The following is a 16,653-nucleotide window of genomic DNA, read 5'->3' as shown; positions in this document are numbered from 1 at the left end:
ACCCGAACCCAAACAAGACAAAACATTTTCCCATTGCTACAGAAAATAGAGGGGAAAGGAATGTCGGAAAACGTCTCTGGCTTACAATAGGGCTTTTACCATTAGACAGACCTTCATACCACTTTTCTCCCTTTGTCCAAATCTCCCGTGGATGCTAGAGAGTTTTCTGAAAATGCTTTATGCGGGGCATGTGGTCCCAGCACTTGGAAGCTTACATAGTGAGTTACAGGTCAGCCAGGGCTGCATACTGAGACCCTGCTTCAAGAAAAAAATTTTTTTAAATTTTTTTTATTTACTCATTTATTATATATAAGTACACTGTAGCTGTCTTCAGATACACCAGAAGAGGGCATCAGATCTCTTTACAGATGGTTGTGAGCCACCATGTGGTTGCTGGGAATTGAACTCATGACCCAAGAAAAATTTTTAATCACATTTTAGTTAGTTAATTAATTAATTGATCATTGTGAATGGGGAGCAGGGGTTTCACATGTGTGGATGTGTTGGGAGATCAGAGGACAGCTTGCACGCAGTCCACTCTTCCACCATGTGGGTCAGGGGGATGGAATTCAGTTTGTCAGGTTTGGCAGCAAGTGCCTTTTGTGCAGAGCAAGTGAAAAGGATGAGCTGGTAAAAGGGCTTGCGGTCAAACTCAATGAACTGAGTTCGATCCCAGAGACATACACGGTAGAGAAATGATTTTAGCAAGTTGTCCGCTGACCTCCACACTCAGGTGATAGCACATTGTGAGCTACATAAATAGGTGTAAGTTAAAACTTAAGAACAGAAACACATTTTTGGGTTGCATGCTGGGATATAAATTTCTTCAGGATTTTCTTCCTTGGCTTATGCAGATCCCTATTTGATGAGGAGAAAAGAGCGCTGGTTGACAGGATCTTAAAAAGGAACTTGGAAATAAAAGTTCAGCAGGCGGCTGAGACAGGAGTACTTCCTGGGAAAGTCTCGGGTTAGAGTCTGCCAGATTCTGCTGCATGTCTGAGGGAGGAGGAGCCCCGCAGCACAGGGCGGAGCCAGAGCAGGCGGGCTGGAGCGCCGCGCACCAGGAAGTGACTGGCCCCTGCGACCCCTTAGCACCGTCCGCTGGTTTTTTAGTTTACCATTGCACGGTCCAAGGCCTTAGTGGCTCCAAAGGAAGGAGTCCTGGGTAAGTAGACTGGAAAACCCTGAGTAGGGAGTACTGTTCCCTGCGCCCAAGTGTTTGGGACTGGGAGGAGCCAGGCACACGGGGGCGGAGGGGGGATGTCACCCTTGGTGGCTTTGAAGGTTGTAGCCAGCCATCGCAATCCCCCTCCTGCTGTCTGCCCTAGGTCAGCCCTGCCACCTGCCTATGGTTTGTGGCGTTTTGGTGGCTTGTCCTAGCATCCGTTTGCTAACTAACTTAGTGACCGTTCCTATTGCTGTGGTACAATTCCCTAGCAAAAGCAGCTTTAAGGGAGAAAGGGTTTATTAGGTTTCAAATTGCAGCTCCCAGCAATTAGTCACGAAAAAGTCTAGCCAGGAATTTGAAGCAGCTAGCCACACCTACAGCCAACAGTACAGGGAGAATGAACGTAAGATTTCCTCCCAGGCAGTTCCTGCAGTGCTCTGCAGTTCAAGACTGAAACTCAGAGATAGTACCCACAGGCCAGGCCTTTCCACCACAATTAATTTAACCAAGACAAACGCCTCCCACGTTCTATACAGGCAAACTTGATCTAAACCAGTGATCCTCAACGTGTAAGTGTAGCAACCCCTTTGGGAGTCAAACGACCCTTTCACAAGGGTTGCCTAAGATCATCCTGAATATCAGATATTTACGTTCAGATTTCTAACAGTAGCAACATTACAGTTATGAAATAGCAACAAAAATAATTTTATGGTTGGGAATCACCAGAACATGGGGAATTGTGCTAACGGGTGACAGCAATAGAAGGTTGAGAATCACTGATCTAGACTATTCCTCTTCAGCTATCTATCCCTACCTACTCACCCCGCCTCCAGCTATGACCTTGACAATGGAAACAACCATCACAACACCCACCTTATAGATGCTTGGGCAACAAACATGTTCAAAGACGGGATTGCAGGCCTCTCTGGGGGAAGAACAGACATCACTGCATGGGGTTTGCAGTGGGACACGTTAGCAAATTCAGTTTCCTCTCAGCTTTAGTCAGTAATCCTGGCTGGGATCCAGCCAGTGGAAAGGCAGGTAATTAGGCACCTACCTAGAGGTTGCTGAATATTTTGGAATGTTTAGCTCTCTGAAGCTTAGAGCTTTCAGATTGTCTCTGACTTGAACCTCTGAGCACTGGAGGCAGATTATCCACTGAAGCTCAGTAAACGTTAACTGTAGGTGGTTGCTGTACACTCTTGGACTTTCTAGTCACTGATTAATCCTGAGGCAGGACTAGAGCATGTTCTCTCTTTCTCTCTCTCTCTCTCTCTCTCTCTCTCTCTCTCTCTCTCTCTCTCTCTCTCTCTCTCTCTCTCTCTCTCTCTCTCTCTCATTTGTTTTCTTGATGACAGACAGCCATTCTGACCAGGGGAGGTTTTTTGTTTTTTGGAGACAGGGTTTCTTTCAGTACCCCTGGCTGTCCTGGAACTTTATAGACCAGGCTGGCCTTGAACTCACAGAGATGCACATGCCTCTGCCTCTTGAGAACTTGGATTAAAGGCGTGTGCCACCACGGCCTGGCAACAAAGTAGTTTTAATCCACATTGGTTTCCTTGTTTGTTTATTTGTTTATTTTAGTTCTCTGTATTCTAGGTATCAAACCCCTATCAAATGTATGTTTAACAAAGTTTATCTCACTATCTGTAGGCTGCCTCTCCATTTTGCTTTTGATATATGTGTGTGTGTGTGTGTGTGTGTGTGTGTGTATGTATGTATGTATGTAAGCTTTTTAGTTTCATGAGCCTCAGTTCATCAACCATTGTTCATATTTCCTGAGTAACTAGTGTCCTGTGCAGAAAGTTCTGACCTCAGGCAGGTTTTTATAGTTTTCTCTTGTAGCTGCTTATTTTTTTTCTTGAATTTTTTTTTCTCTACCTTTAGCTAATGCCATCCCACCTTCGGAGCCTATGCTATTTTTGTAAAATTTGGATTTGTTTTAATTTATGTGTATAACCATTTTGGCTGCATCTATATCTGTGTACCACAGCAATGCCAGATGCCCATGGAAGTAAGAAGAGAACATTGAATCCTCTGGAACTGAAGTTTCAGATGCTTGTAAGATACTAAGTGGGCGCTGGGAATCAAACATGGGTCCTTTGGAAGCGCAGAGGGTGCTTTTAACCACTGAGCTATCTCTCCAGTCCCAAAGCCTATGTTCTTAAATATGACAACTTATTGCCTCTTAATTGCGTCAGTAGATGGAGAATGCTATTATTAACATTTGAACTATAGAATAGCTTAAACGTGCCCTCTTAGACATTTGAAAATTTCCTTCCAACTCCAAATAATGTCATCCTGACACTTGAGTTTGGTAGCTGGGGGTATTTTTTAGAGCAGATCAGTAGGTTATCAAGCCGAGTTCATTCAAAGGTTTGGTGACACTTAAGAACAGTTCTCACCCATTCCTGGTGGTGAAGACCTGTAGTCTTAGCTACTCAAGAGGCTAAGGCAGGAGGATCATGAGTTCCACTCCTATCTGAACTGCACAAGGAGTTCTAAGGCCACCTTGGACACCATAGTTAGACCCTGTCTCAAAATTAAGAGTGAAATGAGGGCTGGTCATTAAAATGAATAACTTTTCCCATTTCAATCAAATTATAATTCATTGAATGGAAATATCTTAAATAAGACAACAAAGAATACTGTTATTTTTATAAGTAAGCACACCAAAATGCTAACAATTTGCCTTTTAAATTTTATTTTATTTATTTACATTCCATCTGTTGCCCTCCCTTTCCTGTTCCCCCCTCCCACAGTTCCTTATTTCATTCTTCCTCTCCCTTGCTTCTGAGAGGGCACTCCTTCCACCAGGCCTCCCAATTCCCTGGGGCCTTAAGTCTCTTGAGGATTAAGCACATCTTCTCCTGCTGAGACTAGACCAGGTAGACCTCTGCTACATATGTGCAAGGGACCTCGGACCAGGCCATGTATGCTGCCTGGTTGGGAGCTCCCAGGGGTCTGGGTTAGTTGAGACTGCTAGTCTTTCTATGGGGTTGCCCTCCCCTTCAGCTTCTTCAGTGCTTCCCCTAATTCAACCATAGGGGTCCCCTACCTCTGTTCAATGGTTGGGTGTAAGTATCTGCCTCTGTCTTGGTCAGCTGCTTGTTGGGCCTCTCAGGACAGCCATGCTAGGCTCCTCTCTGTAAGCACACCATAGCATCAATAACAGTGTCAGGCCTTGGAGGCTCCCTATGAGCTGTATCCCCGGTTGCCCAGGTCATGGGACCTCCTTTCCCTCAGACTCTTCTCCATTTTTGTCCCTGCAGTTCTTTTAGACAGGAGCAATTCTGGTCAGAAAATTTGACTGTGAATTAGTAACCCTGTCTATCTATAGGAGGTAGACTATTTGAGTTCCCTCTCCCCAGTGTTGGGCATTTTGGCCAAGTTCACCCTCAATGAGTCCTGAGAGGTTCTTACATTTCAGGTCTCTGGCATTATCTAGAGGGCCTCCTTACTTCCCACTTCCGAGGCTGCATATTTCCATTCATTCTCTTGTCCCTCTGGGCTTCTCTCCTGTTCCTTCCCCGTACCTGATCCCCCTTTCCCCTCCCTATCCCACCCAGAGCCTTCCCTCCCTCTGCTTCTGTGATTATTACCTTCCTGATTCTAAGTGGGATCAAGGCATCCTCACTTGGGCCTATCTGCTTGTTACACTGCTTTGTATATGGATTGTATCCTAGATATTCTGTACTTTTTGGCTAATACCCACTTATCAGTGAGTACATGCATGTCCTTTTGGGTCTGGGTTACCTCACTCAGGATGATATTTTCTAGTTCTATCCATTTGCCTGCAAAACTCAGGATATCCTTTTTCCTTTTTTTTAAATTTTGTAATTATATTTATGTACAGAAAACTTAAGTGTACATTTAATCCAGCTTAGTGGCGAGTTCATTAGCCTTTGCCTTTTCCAGCTTGGCAATGCGAGCCACAGACTTAGGACGTTGCCTCCCCAGTGGCGGAGGATCTTGTCTTATCTGTCATTATAATTGGTTCTAATAGCTCCCACCAGCTTAGCCAGAGCCCCCTTGTCTTCTGAGTTAACCTGTGTGAAGGCAACAGTGGTGCTTGTCTTCCTGTGGACCAGGCGCCCCAGCCTGGCCTTTCCCTTGGTGATGCAGTAGGGCACCCCCATCTTTCGACAAAGAGCAAGCAGGAAAACCACCAGCTCAGTGGGGTCTACATTATGGGCAATCACCACCACTTGAGCCTTCTTGTTCCCCACCAAGGTGGTGACTGTATTGACCCCTGCTCGGAGGACTCAGAGGACAGGCGGTCTCTCAGTTGGGAAGTCCCCTTTGCCAGCAGCTTTCTTCTCAGTGCAGGCCAGCAGCCTCTGCTTCTTCTCCTGCTCTGTCTCTGGCCTGTACTTGTGGGCAAGCTTAAGCAGCTGAGTCGCTGTTTGCCTGCGAAGGGCCTGGGGGAACTGGTTGATGGCAGGAGGTACTTTGAGCCGCTTATAGAGGATGGCCCTTTGCCGCTGCAGCCCAATGTAGTGGGGCCATTTGACGAAGTGTGAGATCTCTTTTGGGCTGGATGTCCTGCCCAATGCCGAAGTTCTTAGGGCTTTTCTCAAACAAAGGATTGACCACCTTTTTGGCCTCCTGTTTCTTGACCACGGCGGGGTCCGGGGCCACCTTCTTCCCCTTGACCTTCTTTCCTTTGGACATCTTGCTCGGCTGGAGGAGAGCGCATCCTTGTTCTTAATAGCTGAGTAGTACTCCATTGTGTAGATGTACCACATTTTCTGTATCCATTCCTCTGTTGAAGGGCATCTGGGTTCTTTCCAGCTTCTGGCTATTATAAATAAGGCTGCTATGAACATAGTGGAGCACATGTCTTTGTTGTATCTTGGAGCATCTTTTGGGTATATGCCTAAGAGAGGTATAGCTGGGTCCTCAGGTAGTTCAATGTCCAATTTTCTGAGGAACGTCCAGACTGATTTCCAGAGTGCTTATACCTGTTTGCAATTCCACCAACAATGGAGGAGTATTCCTCTTTCTCCACATCCTCGCCAGCATCTGCTGTCACCTGAGTTTTTGATCTTAGCCATTCTGACTGGTGTGAGGTGGAATCTCAGTGTTGTTTTGATTTGCATTTCCCTGATGACTAAGGCTGTTGAACATTTCTTGAGGTGCTTCTCAGATATTCGAGATTACTCTGTTGTGAATTCTCTGTTTAGCTCTGTACCCTATTTTTAAATTGGGTTATTTGGGTTTTTTTGGATCTTAACTTCTTGAGTTCTTTACGTATTTTGGATATTAGCTCTCTATCAGATGAGGGATGCTGCTCACTGGCTTTCTCCTCATGGCCTGTTCAGCCTGCTTTCTTATGTTACCCAGGAACACTAGCCCTTGGGTGGCACTGCTTACAGTTATCTGGACTCTCCTGCACCAATCAAGAAAAAGCACAATGGGCTTTACAACAGATCAGTCTGAATGGAGGCCTTTTCTCAATTGAGTCCTCTTCCCAGAATACCTAGTGTTTGTTTCAAATTGACACAACAAACAAACGACCCTAAGTAGCATATACCCTAAGGTAAACAAGCAGAAGGGACGTCCTGTAATGGAGGAGGAGGGGTTCCCTATTAGAACACTCTGATAAAGGCACTGACAGACACAGTGCCTGCCACTGTATTTGGAGAGTCACATTTCTTAACTCTTGCAGCAAGTGTGTCAGACTTGTCCTTGGAGTTATTCATATAATTCCTTTCTTGTGCGCTCCATCTGTATGGCCTCCCCCATTCAGTTCCATGATAGCCTTAAATGCATTGTGACAGTGATAACACAGAAACGCTTCTGCTAGGTGCTGGGCACTGCGCTTACAGCCTTACAGATGTCATGTGTCTTTAATCTTCAGTTGAGGACTTTTTTTTATGTAGTGTGGGGGTTGGGTTTCGGGCCTTGTAGCTGCTAGTCAAGAGCTGCATCATTGATCTTGTCCCCTGGCAGTACATTTTATTTTTATTAATCATCTTTATTTAGCTCTTATAGCTGCTCTTATGAGGTAGGTATCATTAGGATTTTCTCTGTTTAACAGATGAAAGAAATGTCAGAGGAATGACTAACCTGCTAGAAGCCATCTGGCTAGTAAGTGTTAGAGTCAGAAGACAGCCCAAGCTCATTCTATCATTCTCCTGATTCTAGGGCCTGCACTACTTCCTGAAAGGCCAAAGCATTCACTTATCCTTGCTGTCTGGCTCCACCTATTGTCTTCTTTCCCTTTTTTGCGTCAGACATTGTTGTCCTGGCTGCGTCAATGCCTGCATCAAAGATATCTATCTCTCTTGACTTCTCTAGCTCCATGTATTGGGCTTCTTCTTCCTGATTATTCTTTTCCTTTGTAAACCAACCTTTCCTCCATTGTCCCTCTCTTCCTTTCTTGCTCTCTCTCCCACTCCACCCTCTCCGTTTCCTTCTTTGTTAGGGTCTGATTATGTAGCCCTGGCTATCTAGAACTCACTCACCATCTAGGCCAAGCCCCTGCCTCCTTAGCGCTGGGATTACAGGTATGCCATCATGCCTGCTCTTACTGCTTGGTCCTCTTTTATTTATTTATTTTTGTTTTTTGTTTTTTGTTTTTTGTTTTTTTTAATTAACTTGAGTATTTCTTGTATACATTTCGAGTGTTATTCCCTTTCCCGGTTTCCGGGCAAACATTCCCCTCCCCCCTCCCCTTCTATATGTGTGTTCCCCTCCCCATCCTCCCCTCATTAACGCCCTCCCCCCAACAATCACGTTCACTGGGGGTTCAGTCTTAGCAGGACCCAGGGCTTCCCCTTCCACTGGTGCTCTTACTAGGCTATTCATTGCTACCTATGATGTCAGAGTCCAGGGTCAGTCCATGTATAGTCTTTAGGTAGTGGCTTAGTCCCTGGAAGCTCTGGTTGCTTGGCATTGTTGTTCATATGGGGTCTCGAGCCCCTTCAAGCTCTTCCAGTTCTTTCTCTGATTCCTTCAATGGGGGTTCCATTCTCAGTTCAGTGGTTTGCTGCTGGCATTCGCCTCTGTATTTGCTGTATTCTGGCTGTGTCTCTCAGGAGCGATCTACCTCCAGCTCCTGTCGGCCTGCACATCTTTGCTTCATCCATCTTGTCTAATTGGATGGCTGTATATGTATGGGCCACATGTGGGGCAGGCTCTGAATGGGTGTTCCTTCTGTGTCTGTTTTAATCTTTACCTCTCTCTTCCCTGCCAATGGTATTCTTGTTCCCCTTTTAAAGAAGGAGTGAAGCATTCTTGGTCCTCTTTTAAGTCAGCAGCACCTCTTCTTTTTCTCTTCTAGGTGGAGTCACTGGCCTTTCGTTCTTCTCTATAGTCAACCTTCTTGTTTTGTACACTAACTGGTGCTTACAGGACTGCGGAGACAGATCTTTACTTCTCCGTACTAGAGCTGTCTGCTCTACGAAGCCGTTCTTGAGCTTGATCTTCTCAATTAGACTGTTAAGGTATAATTCATTCTGCACTGCTGTGACCTGTTGCCTTGTACATAGTAAGCACTTACTAAATATCCATCGATTGATTGGCCATTGGGTAGGAGGGTAGGAGAGAAGGGATTGACTGAAGAAATGTATCCTGGGGGACAGAATCTTATTTTCTTCATCTCTTTATTTTGGGAGCTGGTTATTTATTTATTTATGTTTGTGGTATTAGAGATTAAACCAATGGCCTCACACCTTCTAGGAAGGCATTCTATCCCTGACCTTATTATTTTGAGACAGAGTCTCATTATATAGCTCCAGTTGACCTGAAAATTACTATGTAGTTGAGGTTGGCTGCCTACACACAGAGATCTGCTTGTCTGTCTCCCAAGTGCTCTTATGCAAGGTGTACACTACTATACTCAATCTTTTCTGTCTCTTTTTTTGGAGACAGGTTCTCATATAGCCTAGGCTGGTCTCAAAAAGCAATATATAGATAGTCAATGATGACCTCGAACTTCTGATATTCTTGCTTTTACTTCCTGAGTGCTGGGAATTAAACCCATGGCTTTGTGCATACTAAGCAAGCATCCTGCCAACTGAGCTACTTCCCTAGCTCATTTACTACTACTACTACTACTACTACTACTACTACTACTACTACTACTGTTATTAGCCAGGCTAACCTTGAACTCACCTGTGTAGCCTGGATGGGCCTTGGCCTCATCTTTCTACCTTAGGCTTCTGAATCGCTGGGAAGTTTTAGGCCTAAACCATCAAGTTTGGCTTAAAGCTTTGTCTTGCATGCCCTAAGTTGTATTCAATAGGTATGTTTTACTGAATGTTCGCTGCTAGTACTGTGCTTGGTGCTGCAGTTCCATAAGGGTTTATAAATGGCCAAAGGCTTTAGGAGTTCTGCCCCTACAGCCACCTTTCAGTGGGTGAATTACAATGTGTGTCTTTGATTGGCAGGCATCAAGAAAAGAGTCCTAATGTACAACCCAAGATTATTCCTTTCCAGGGTGAGTTTCTTCTCCAAACCAGGACTGCTTCCCTGGGATACTGCGAGACCACCAGATTTGTTACAGTCCTTTTTGGGCACAGCACATAAGGGGTGTTTCACTAGCGTGATAGCTAAGAAACACCCAATCGGACAAAAATATCAGAAGAAACAAAGGCATTGTAGACCACAGATGACTCCTGGCAGGAGAGGTAAGACCTAAGCTGATGTCTGTTGTTTGCTGCAGATCAGAATCTATGGGTCCACTGACATTCTGTTGTGCTAATCTGACTGACTTAGAACTGCGAAGATTCCTGAGGTTGCTTGGAGCAATGTGATCAGGGCAGTCTTGATGACTTGTGCAGGATAGTAATAGAACTACTTCAGGATTGTAGGAAATATTTTTGTCTTAGGGTGCATCTTTGTCAGAAAGGAGATCTTAAACTGCCATCTTGCTTCTAAAGAAGGTCTATGGAGCTGGGTGTGGTGGTGCACATTTGCTACTGCAACAATCAGGAGATGGAGACAGGACTATCTGGTGTTACCATCAGCAAGTTTGAGGCTAGCTTGGGCTACGTGAGGCCCTGGGTCTAAAACCAAAGTAAAGTAAAAATAAATTAAAATAATTTAAAAACTAGGAAAATCAAAATCAAAATACTATTCAGGCATGGTGGTGAATGCCTTTAATATCAGCCCTTTGGAGGCAGAAGCAGATGAATGAGTTCAAGGCCAGCCTGGTCTACATTAGAGTTATAGACCAGCCAGGGCTGCATAGACCCTGTTTCAAAACAAGCAAACAAAGTTACATGGATTGGAGATGAATAGTCTCTTTCTAGCCAAACACAATATACCTCATTTTATGTGACAAAGGTATTTTTAAGGTCAAATTACATTTTAAAAGCATTAAGGAGGTGAGCTTTTGAGAGGAACTCAGGAGTAAAGCTTTTTTTAATATGACTAATTACCACCTGATAAATCTGAAATGTCATTATATTGAATTTGCCCATCTGTTCTGCTTTGTTAAGTACCAGACATCACCAAAATGGGCTCTTCTCCCAGACTCCCATCTCCTGAGGGGAATGAGAGTCAGTTGTAGCTTCTGAATTTAAGTAAAACCTCAGAGACTGGTGACAGGAGGTCCTTATGCATAGTAGGTGCTCAGTACATATTTAGATAATTAACAGTGTATCTGAATTATTTTATTCAAGGCTGGCTGATGCTGTGACTCCATTCTGGAGGCTGAGATATGAAGAACAACTCAAGGTAGGTGTCTAGCTTGAAACTTCTCCCCCAACTACTCCAGCACAACGGCACTAGAGGCATGCGAAGCCTGATTAGAGAGTTCAGTCCACTTGTCCCATAGTTTCTTTCTTTGTTGTTGTTGTTGTTGTTGTATTTTGTTTTTGAAGCAAAGTCCTAGGTTGGTTCCAATTCACTAAGTAACTAGGGATGACCTTGAACCTGTTGGTCTTCCTGCCTCCTGAATTACAGGAGCGGACTATCACACTTACTTTATGCAGTCTCTGGGCTTAAACCCAGGGTTTTGTGCATGCCAGACAGGCATTGTGTTGAGGAATCCATGTTCCCAGCCTACCCCACAGGTCTTTACATTTGGTTTGTAATGACTCTGATGTTTGAACTTAGGGCTCCTTATAGCTTCTGAACTCTAGATTTGTAGATCCAAGTGTTGATGTCCTTTCTTTGCTGTCCTTGTCTTGTGTGTATGAGTGATCGAACAGTTGAACTTCTCAACATAGAAGCCACCAGCCACATGTGTCTGTTTAAATTTAAGTATAGTCAATTTTGCCATAATGCTTGCTTTGAAAACAAATTTGTTTCAATGGATTGATGTATTAGGAAACAATTTGAGCATAATGTAGATTTCATGTTTACCAGGAGCAATTTATTTCATGAGAAGTGCTAGGTGAAAGGAAGAAACTACCCAGTTGAAGCGCACTGTATAAGAATGCATAAAAAGGGGGTTGGGGATTTAGCTCAGTGGTACAGCGCTTACCTAGGAAGCGCAAGGCCCTGGGTTCGGGGTCCCCAACTCCGAAAAAAAGAACCAAAAAAAAAAAAGAATGCATAAAAAGCACATGCATATATGTCAGCTATCTTCTGGCAATCTCGGTTCTCTGATATTATGGACCACACCCATTCAGTACTGGAGATCGAATATACACCCGATATACTTTTAGTTTCTCATGCTATTCCCCTTTGGCACCCACTTCTACAAACAAATCTTAGGTCTTTGTGGAAGGGGGTAGAGTTCAAGCCTTGTTGTCATTTATCCTTCTTTCTTTCTTTTCACAAAATTGTTAGCTTTATGTATTCTTTTGTATGTATGATTGTTTTTGCTTACATGTCTCAGTATGTACCAGATGCATGCTTAGTTCTATCAGAGGTCAGGAGGCATCAGATCCCCTGAGATTGATGTTACAGACAGTTGTGAGCCATCATAAGGGTGCTGGGAATTGAACCTGGGTACTCTGCAAGAATAAGTGTTCGTGACTGATGAGCCAACTCTCCAGCCCCATACTCTAATTTTATTTTTTTTTAGCCATTTAACATATTGGAAAGTACAAGAGTGTTCCTACATGTACACACACACACACACACACACACACACACACACACACACAATCAGTTGTAAGAAAGATAATAAAAACCTTGCCATGGTGGTAGACACCTTTAATCCCAGCACTTGGCAGGCAGAGATAGCTGGCTCTTGAGTTGGAAGTGAGCCCAGTCTACATAATGAGTTCCAGGCCAGCCAGGAGGAAACAAAGAGCAAGGGGCTGGAGAGATGAGTCTGCTTAAGAGCACTCACCGTTCTTTTAGAACCTCAGTTGATTCCCCAGCATCCCCATGGCAGCACACAACCATCTGTAACCGCAGTTCCAGGGGATGTGACACCGTCTTCTGACCTCCATGGGTACCAGAAACACACCTGGTGCATAGTCATATATGCAGGCAAACACCCAGACAGGAAAAAATAAAAACAAGAGAAATTTAAAATCCCAAAGAACCCAAAACAAAGAATGATGGGAAAAAGGCAGGAAAGGATCCAAGGCTCAGATGACGATCCATATACTGTGGGTATTCTAGAGAAGTCACGTGAAGGCTGTGACAAGTAGAAATAAGGACAGAAGGGCCGAGAGGCAGGGAAGGGCATGGGGAATGGGACTAGCAGAAGCAGAATATATAGTGGCTCTAAGGAAAGTGGAATTCAGACTGTGGTGCAAACCTGAGTGCACAAGATTGAGTACAAATACTTTCTGAAGAGGGGCCATTACAGCATTGTAATAGATTCCTACCTCTCCTTCTGCTTTCTTCTCTGAAAGCAGTTTACCTGGGTGGATTACTGACTCATCGTAGAATGTTGTATGCCTAGCTCTATTTCTCCAGGAGCTCTTCCTTTGACTGGGGCCATTTCAAGTGCTCTAGCTACACATGACTAGTGGCTACTCTGTGTGAAGAACGTAGCACAGACAGAGCATCTCCATTATGGGACACTCTACCGGGCAGCAATGACATATACTTTAAGTGTTTAATCTTAAAGGTCAGATAAAAAGATGAGCTCAGGCAGAACTCCCTCTTGACCTTTCCTTAGCATCTTATTAAGTCCTTGCCTGTGCTGGATTTCTTGCTTCTGTTATCTGCTAAGAGCATAACCCATGAATCTCGGAGAGACCTCTTTTGTCATCTTTTCTAGTCTTTGCAGTGAAACTACATTTGCTTCGTTGCTTGTATTCTCTCTGTTGCAGGTGAAATTTGAAGCTCAGAAGAAAATTTTACAAAGCCTGGAGTCTTACCTACAAGTACTCCATGGAGTCAGTGCCACAGTGGCTGTATCCCAGTCTGAGGGGCTCTGCTGTCTCCTCCATCCCATTATGCCCTCCGTAAGTCCCTGCCTCCCTCGTTCTTACCTTCTGTGGCCCTGAAATGATATCAGCAATATTCTCTGGGCACTTGCTCAGGTCAGATGATTATCACGCATCACTTGCCCATTCTTCTATTTACAATGGCCCCGAGGGAGGGATAGGTCCTCTTTTTTTTGTAAACGGAGCTTTCAGAGAATACAGAGAAGAAGCAATTTACCTAGAGCACACACCTAGAAAGTGTCGGAACAATGTTTACATATACGCTGCACTGTCTGATACAGAGCCCACTTCATCAGGCCACTCTTACCTCCTCAGGCAGATTCCAGGCTTTAAAAACCCTTCCTACCAGCACTTCCAAATAGCAATATTTCATTCACGGCAGAAGTCGGCAGACCGTGGCCCTTAAGACCAAATCTGTCTGTTTTGTATTACAGCTGAACTCAACCTGTTTGTGTCTGTGGCTGCTTTCGGGGCTCCAGTGTCACTCTCAAGTAGTTATGACAGGTGCCATATGTCCTGCCAAGTTTATTGATTCCAGCTCTTGACGGGTCAGGTTCACTAGCTCCTGCTTTAATGGGGAGACTGGAGATTTCTTTTGCTTTTTCAAATAGCAAGGAAATTCTATTCAAAAGCAAAGCAACAGCGCAGATCAGAAATACGCTGTCAAGGACGACAGCACATCATGTGACAGAGTTCTCGTAGGCTTGGCAACCCTAACTGCTGTGGACCACGTGGATCATTCCAGCCATTGGCTTTCACATGTACCATATCTTCTAAGTCAGCATCATCACTCCCCATCCATCCCCTTTCTTGTTGTCCTCTTTCATTTCATCTGTTCTCCTGGCCTTCTTTCCTTCTGTCCCCTCTAGCCTACCACCACTGGCTACTAGAACAAGTCCACCTTTTCTGTGAACCAGAGCCCAGATGGCAATCCAAAGACCGTGGGCTATTACCTAGGAACCTGGAGAGGTCAGTTCAAAGCAAAACTAAACAAACAAAGAAACAAAAAAAGCAAAACAATGATGGAGAAGGAAAGGAAACAAGCGTAGCAGTGTCAACAGGAGTGGACCACACTGTGATCATAAAGAAGGCTGACGGCTTTGGCACAGCTCAGGCTCACAAGGTTGATCTGGGTTAATTTCTACTGACTATAACCAGGATAGACATTACTGCCCTGGCCTATTCTTCCTCTAAATGCAATTTACCAGCTAAGCCAGCGTAGGCCTCGAGTAAATGCTCCTGTTGTCACTGCTGCTGTCTCCTCGTTGTCGTCGTAATCGTTATTTTTGCTCCTGTCCATATTGGGAGCAGTGCCCTCATTGTTAGTGAGTCACTATCAATTTTCCATCGTCATAGACCTAAAAACTGGAGCTCTCCGTGGTTGCTGAATCTGCCTTAGAAGAACTGGAAGGGAAAGTGGGGGGTACTCGTGAGGGAAATCACAGGGGCATTTTCTGAAACTTACTGCCTGCATCCATTCCCAGATTCCATCCCCGAGCTTTTTATCTGCCTATTTTCAGTAAATCTACTTGAAACCCCATCATTTCATATTACCTACACTGTTTAATATCCATACACCTTGAACTACAGTTCATTCAGACAAGCAATGCATTTAGCTTTTCCCTTCATGTGCTGAGTTAAATGACTTTATGATTTCAGGGTTCTGTTATTCGGTAGTAGAAAAACAAAGCCCATTACATTTTATTTCCCTCTTAAAATCCATGCCATATCTTCACATGGCACACTTGTGGCATAGGAGGAAGTGTTTAGGACTAGCTCCATTAAGAATTAGCTGATGAATGCCTAAACCAGCAAACAATTAGGCTTTCTCTGAAAAAAAAAATAACTATATGCTTTTGCTTCTTTGTATTAACATCTGCCTCCGAAAGGAGGAAATTTCAGCTGCCGGGTTAGGAGGAACATCATAAATAAAATCATTTTTGTTCACGTAGATGGAAATGCCATCTGTGTACCATGTAATCATCTGAAAAACATCCCAGACAAACACAGTCAAGTGGCTTAGGTAAAATTGAGCGAGGGCTGGTTGAAGATGACCTGGGGCATTGTACTCTCTTAACTGCAGTGTCCCTGACATTTTAATATGGGTGCCTGCCGTGATTGCTGGAGGAAAGGGGGGGCTGTGTACTGACAGTCTACCTTTTAACGTGGCTAGAACATTGCTCTGGTTTTCTTCCAGGGATGGTGTAGAGTGGGAGGCAGAAGTGCTATTGTTGCTGCAAATGTCAAGGGGTCCAAGGAGGTTGATAATAAGGAATAATTAGGATAAGAGGTACTGCTGAGACCACTGTGATGCGTCAGGTGTTCCAAACATTTGAAAGGTTAATGCTTTCAGCAGAACAAAGAAGTACCCTGAGAGCTGTAGGCAAGGCAGTAAGGCATCATGAGAGTGAGCCGGCACACAGCTCAGCAGTAGAATGCTTCATGCATGAAGACCTTGGTTTGATTCCTGGTCCCACACACAAAAAAGAAGCTTCTCATGGGATGACCCCTCAGACACTTAGAATTTGTCTGGTGTATGGGGCCACTACTGAGTGCCTGCCGTCTTTCAGGCACTGCACCTGGAGTGGGGCCGCAGGGGTGACTCAGTTTGTCATTAAAAATGATGCCTGTGCTCAGCCCTGAACAACAGAAGGCGGAAGCCTTACTGATGATTGAACAAGATGTCAAATGATCCTCTTCCTCCCCTTCATTCTTACCAGCACCTACCCTTTTAATGATGTTTGCTTCTGACACTGGGTGCTGCTTTATTTAGCATGCTAGTAAAGCATGCTAATGAAACACAGCGATAAGTTCCAGAACTTTCCACAGCTGTTTTTGTAGGCTCACTTTCTAGAATCCCCATGCTCTTCATCACCACCTTGTCCTATTTTTTTCTGAGTTTTTTTTTAAATTTTATCACATTTATTTATCTATTTGCTTATTATTTTAAAACAATCTCTTCATTTTTATTGTATGAATGTTTTGCCTGCATGTGTCTCTGTTCTACATGGATGTGCCTGCTCCCTGTGGAGGTCAGAAGAGGGCGTCAGATCCCCCCGGAACAGGCGTTACAGGTGACTGTGAGCCAGCATGTGGTTGCTGGGACTTGAGCCTGGGTCCTGTGCAAGAGCAGTCGGTGCTCTTAACCTCTGAGCCACCTCTACAGCGCCTCTCTCT

At 44.4% G+C, this 16,653-nt stretch overlaps 1 protein-coding gene across 1 annotated transcript in view; it reads left to right on the top strand.

The window, feature by feature from the left end:
* Positions 1-992: 992 nt before the first annotated feature.
* Trmt2b (tRNA methyltransferase 2B) overlaps positions 993-16,653 on the top strand; it is a 126,238-nt gene continuing 110,577 nt past the window's right edge. Inside the window, 5 exon segments of the mRNA XM_087601120.1 lie at positions 993-1,165; positions 9,614-9,780; positions 9,783-9,804; positions 10,801-10,855; positions 13,360-13,494. Of these exon segments, the coding sequence (XP_087457246.1) occupies positions 993-1,165; positions 9,614-9,780; positions 9,783-9,804; positions 10,801-10,855; positions 13,360-13,494 (552 nt within the window).

The sequence above is a fragment of the Rattus norvegicus genome, chromosome X, assembly GCF_021556685.1.
Source record: "Rattus norvegicus strain SHRSP/BbbUtx chromosome X, alternate assembly SHRSP_T2T, whole genome shotgun sequence".
NCBI lineage: Eukaryota > Metazoa > Chordata > Mammalia > Rodentia > Muridae > Rattus > Rattus norvegicus.
The sequence above is the reverse complement of the archived record's forward strand: the minus strand, read 5'-3'. Positions and strand labels throughout refer to the sequence as shown.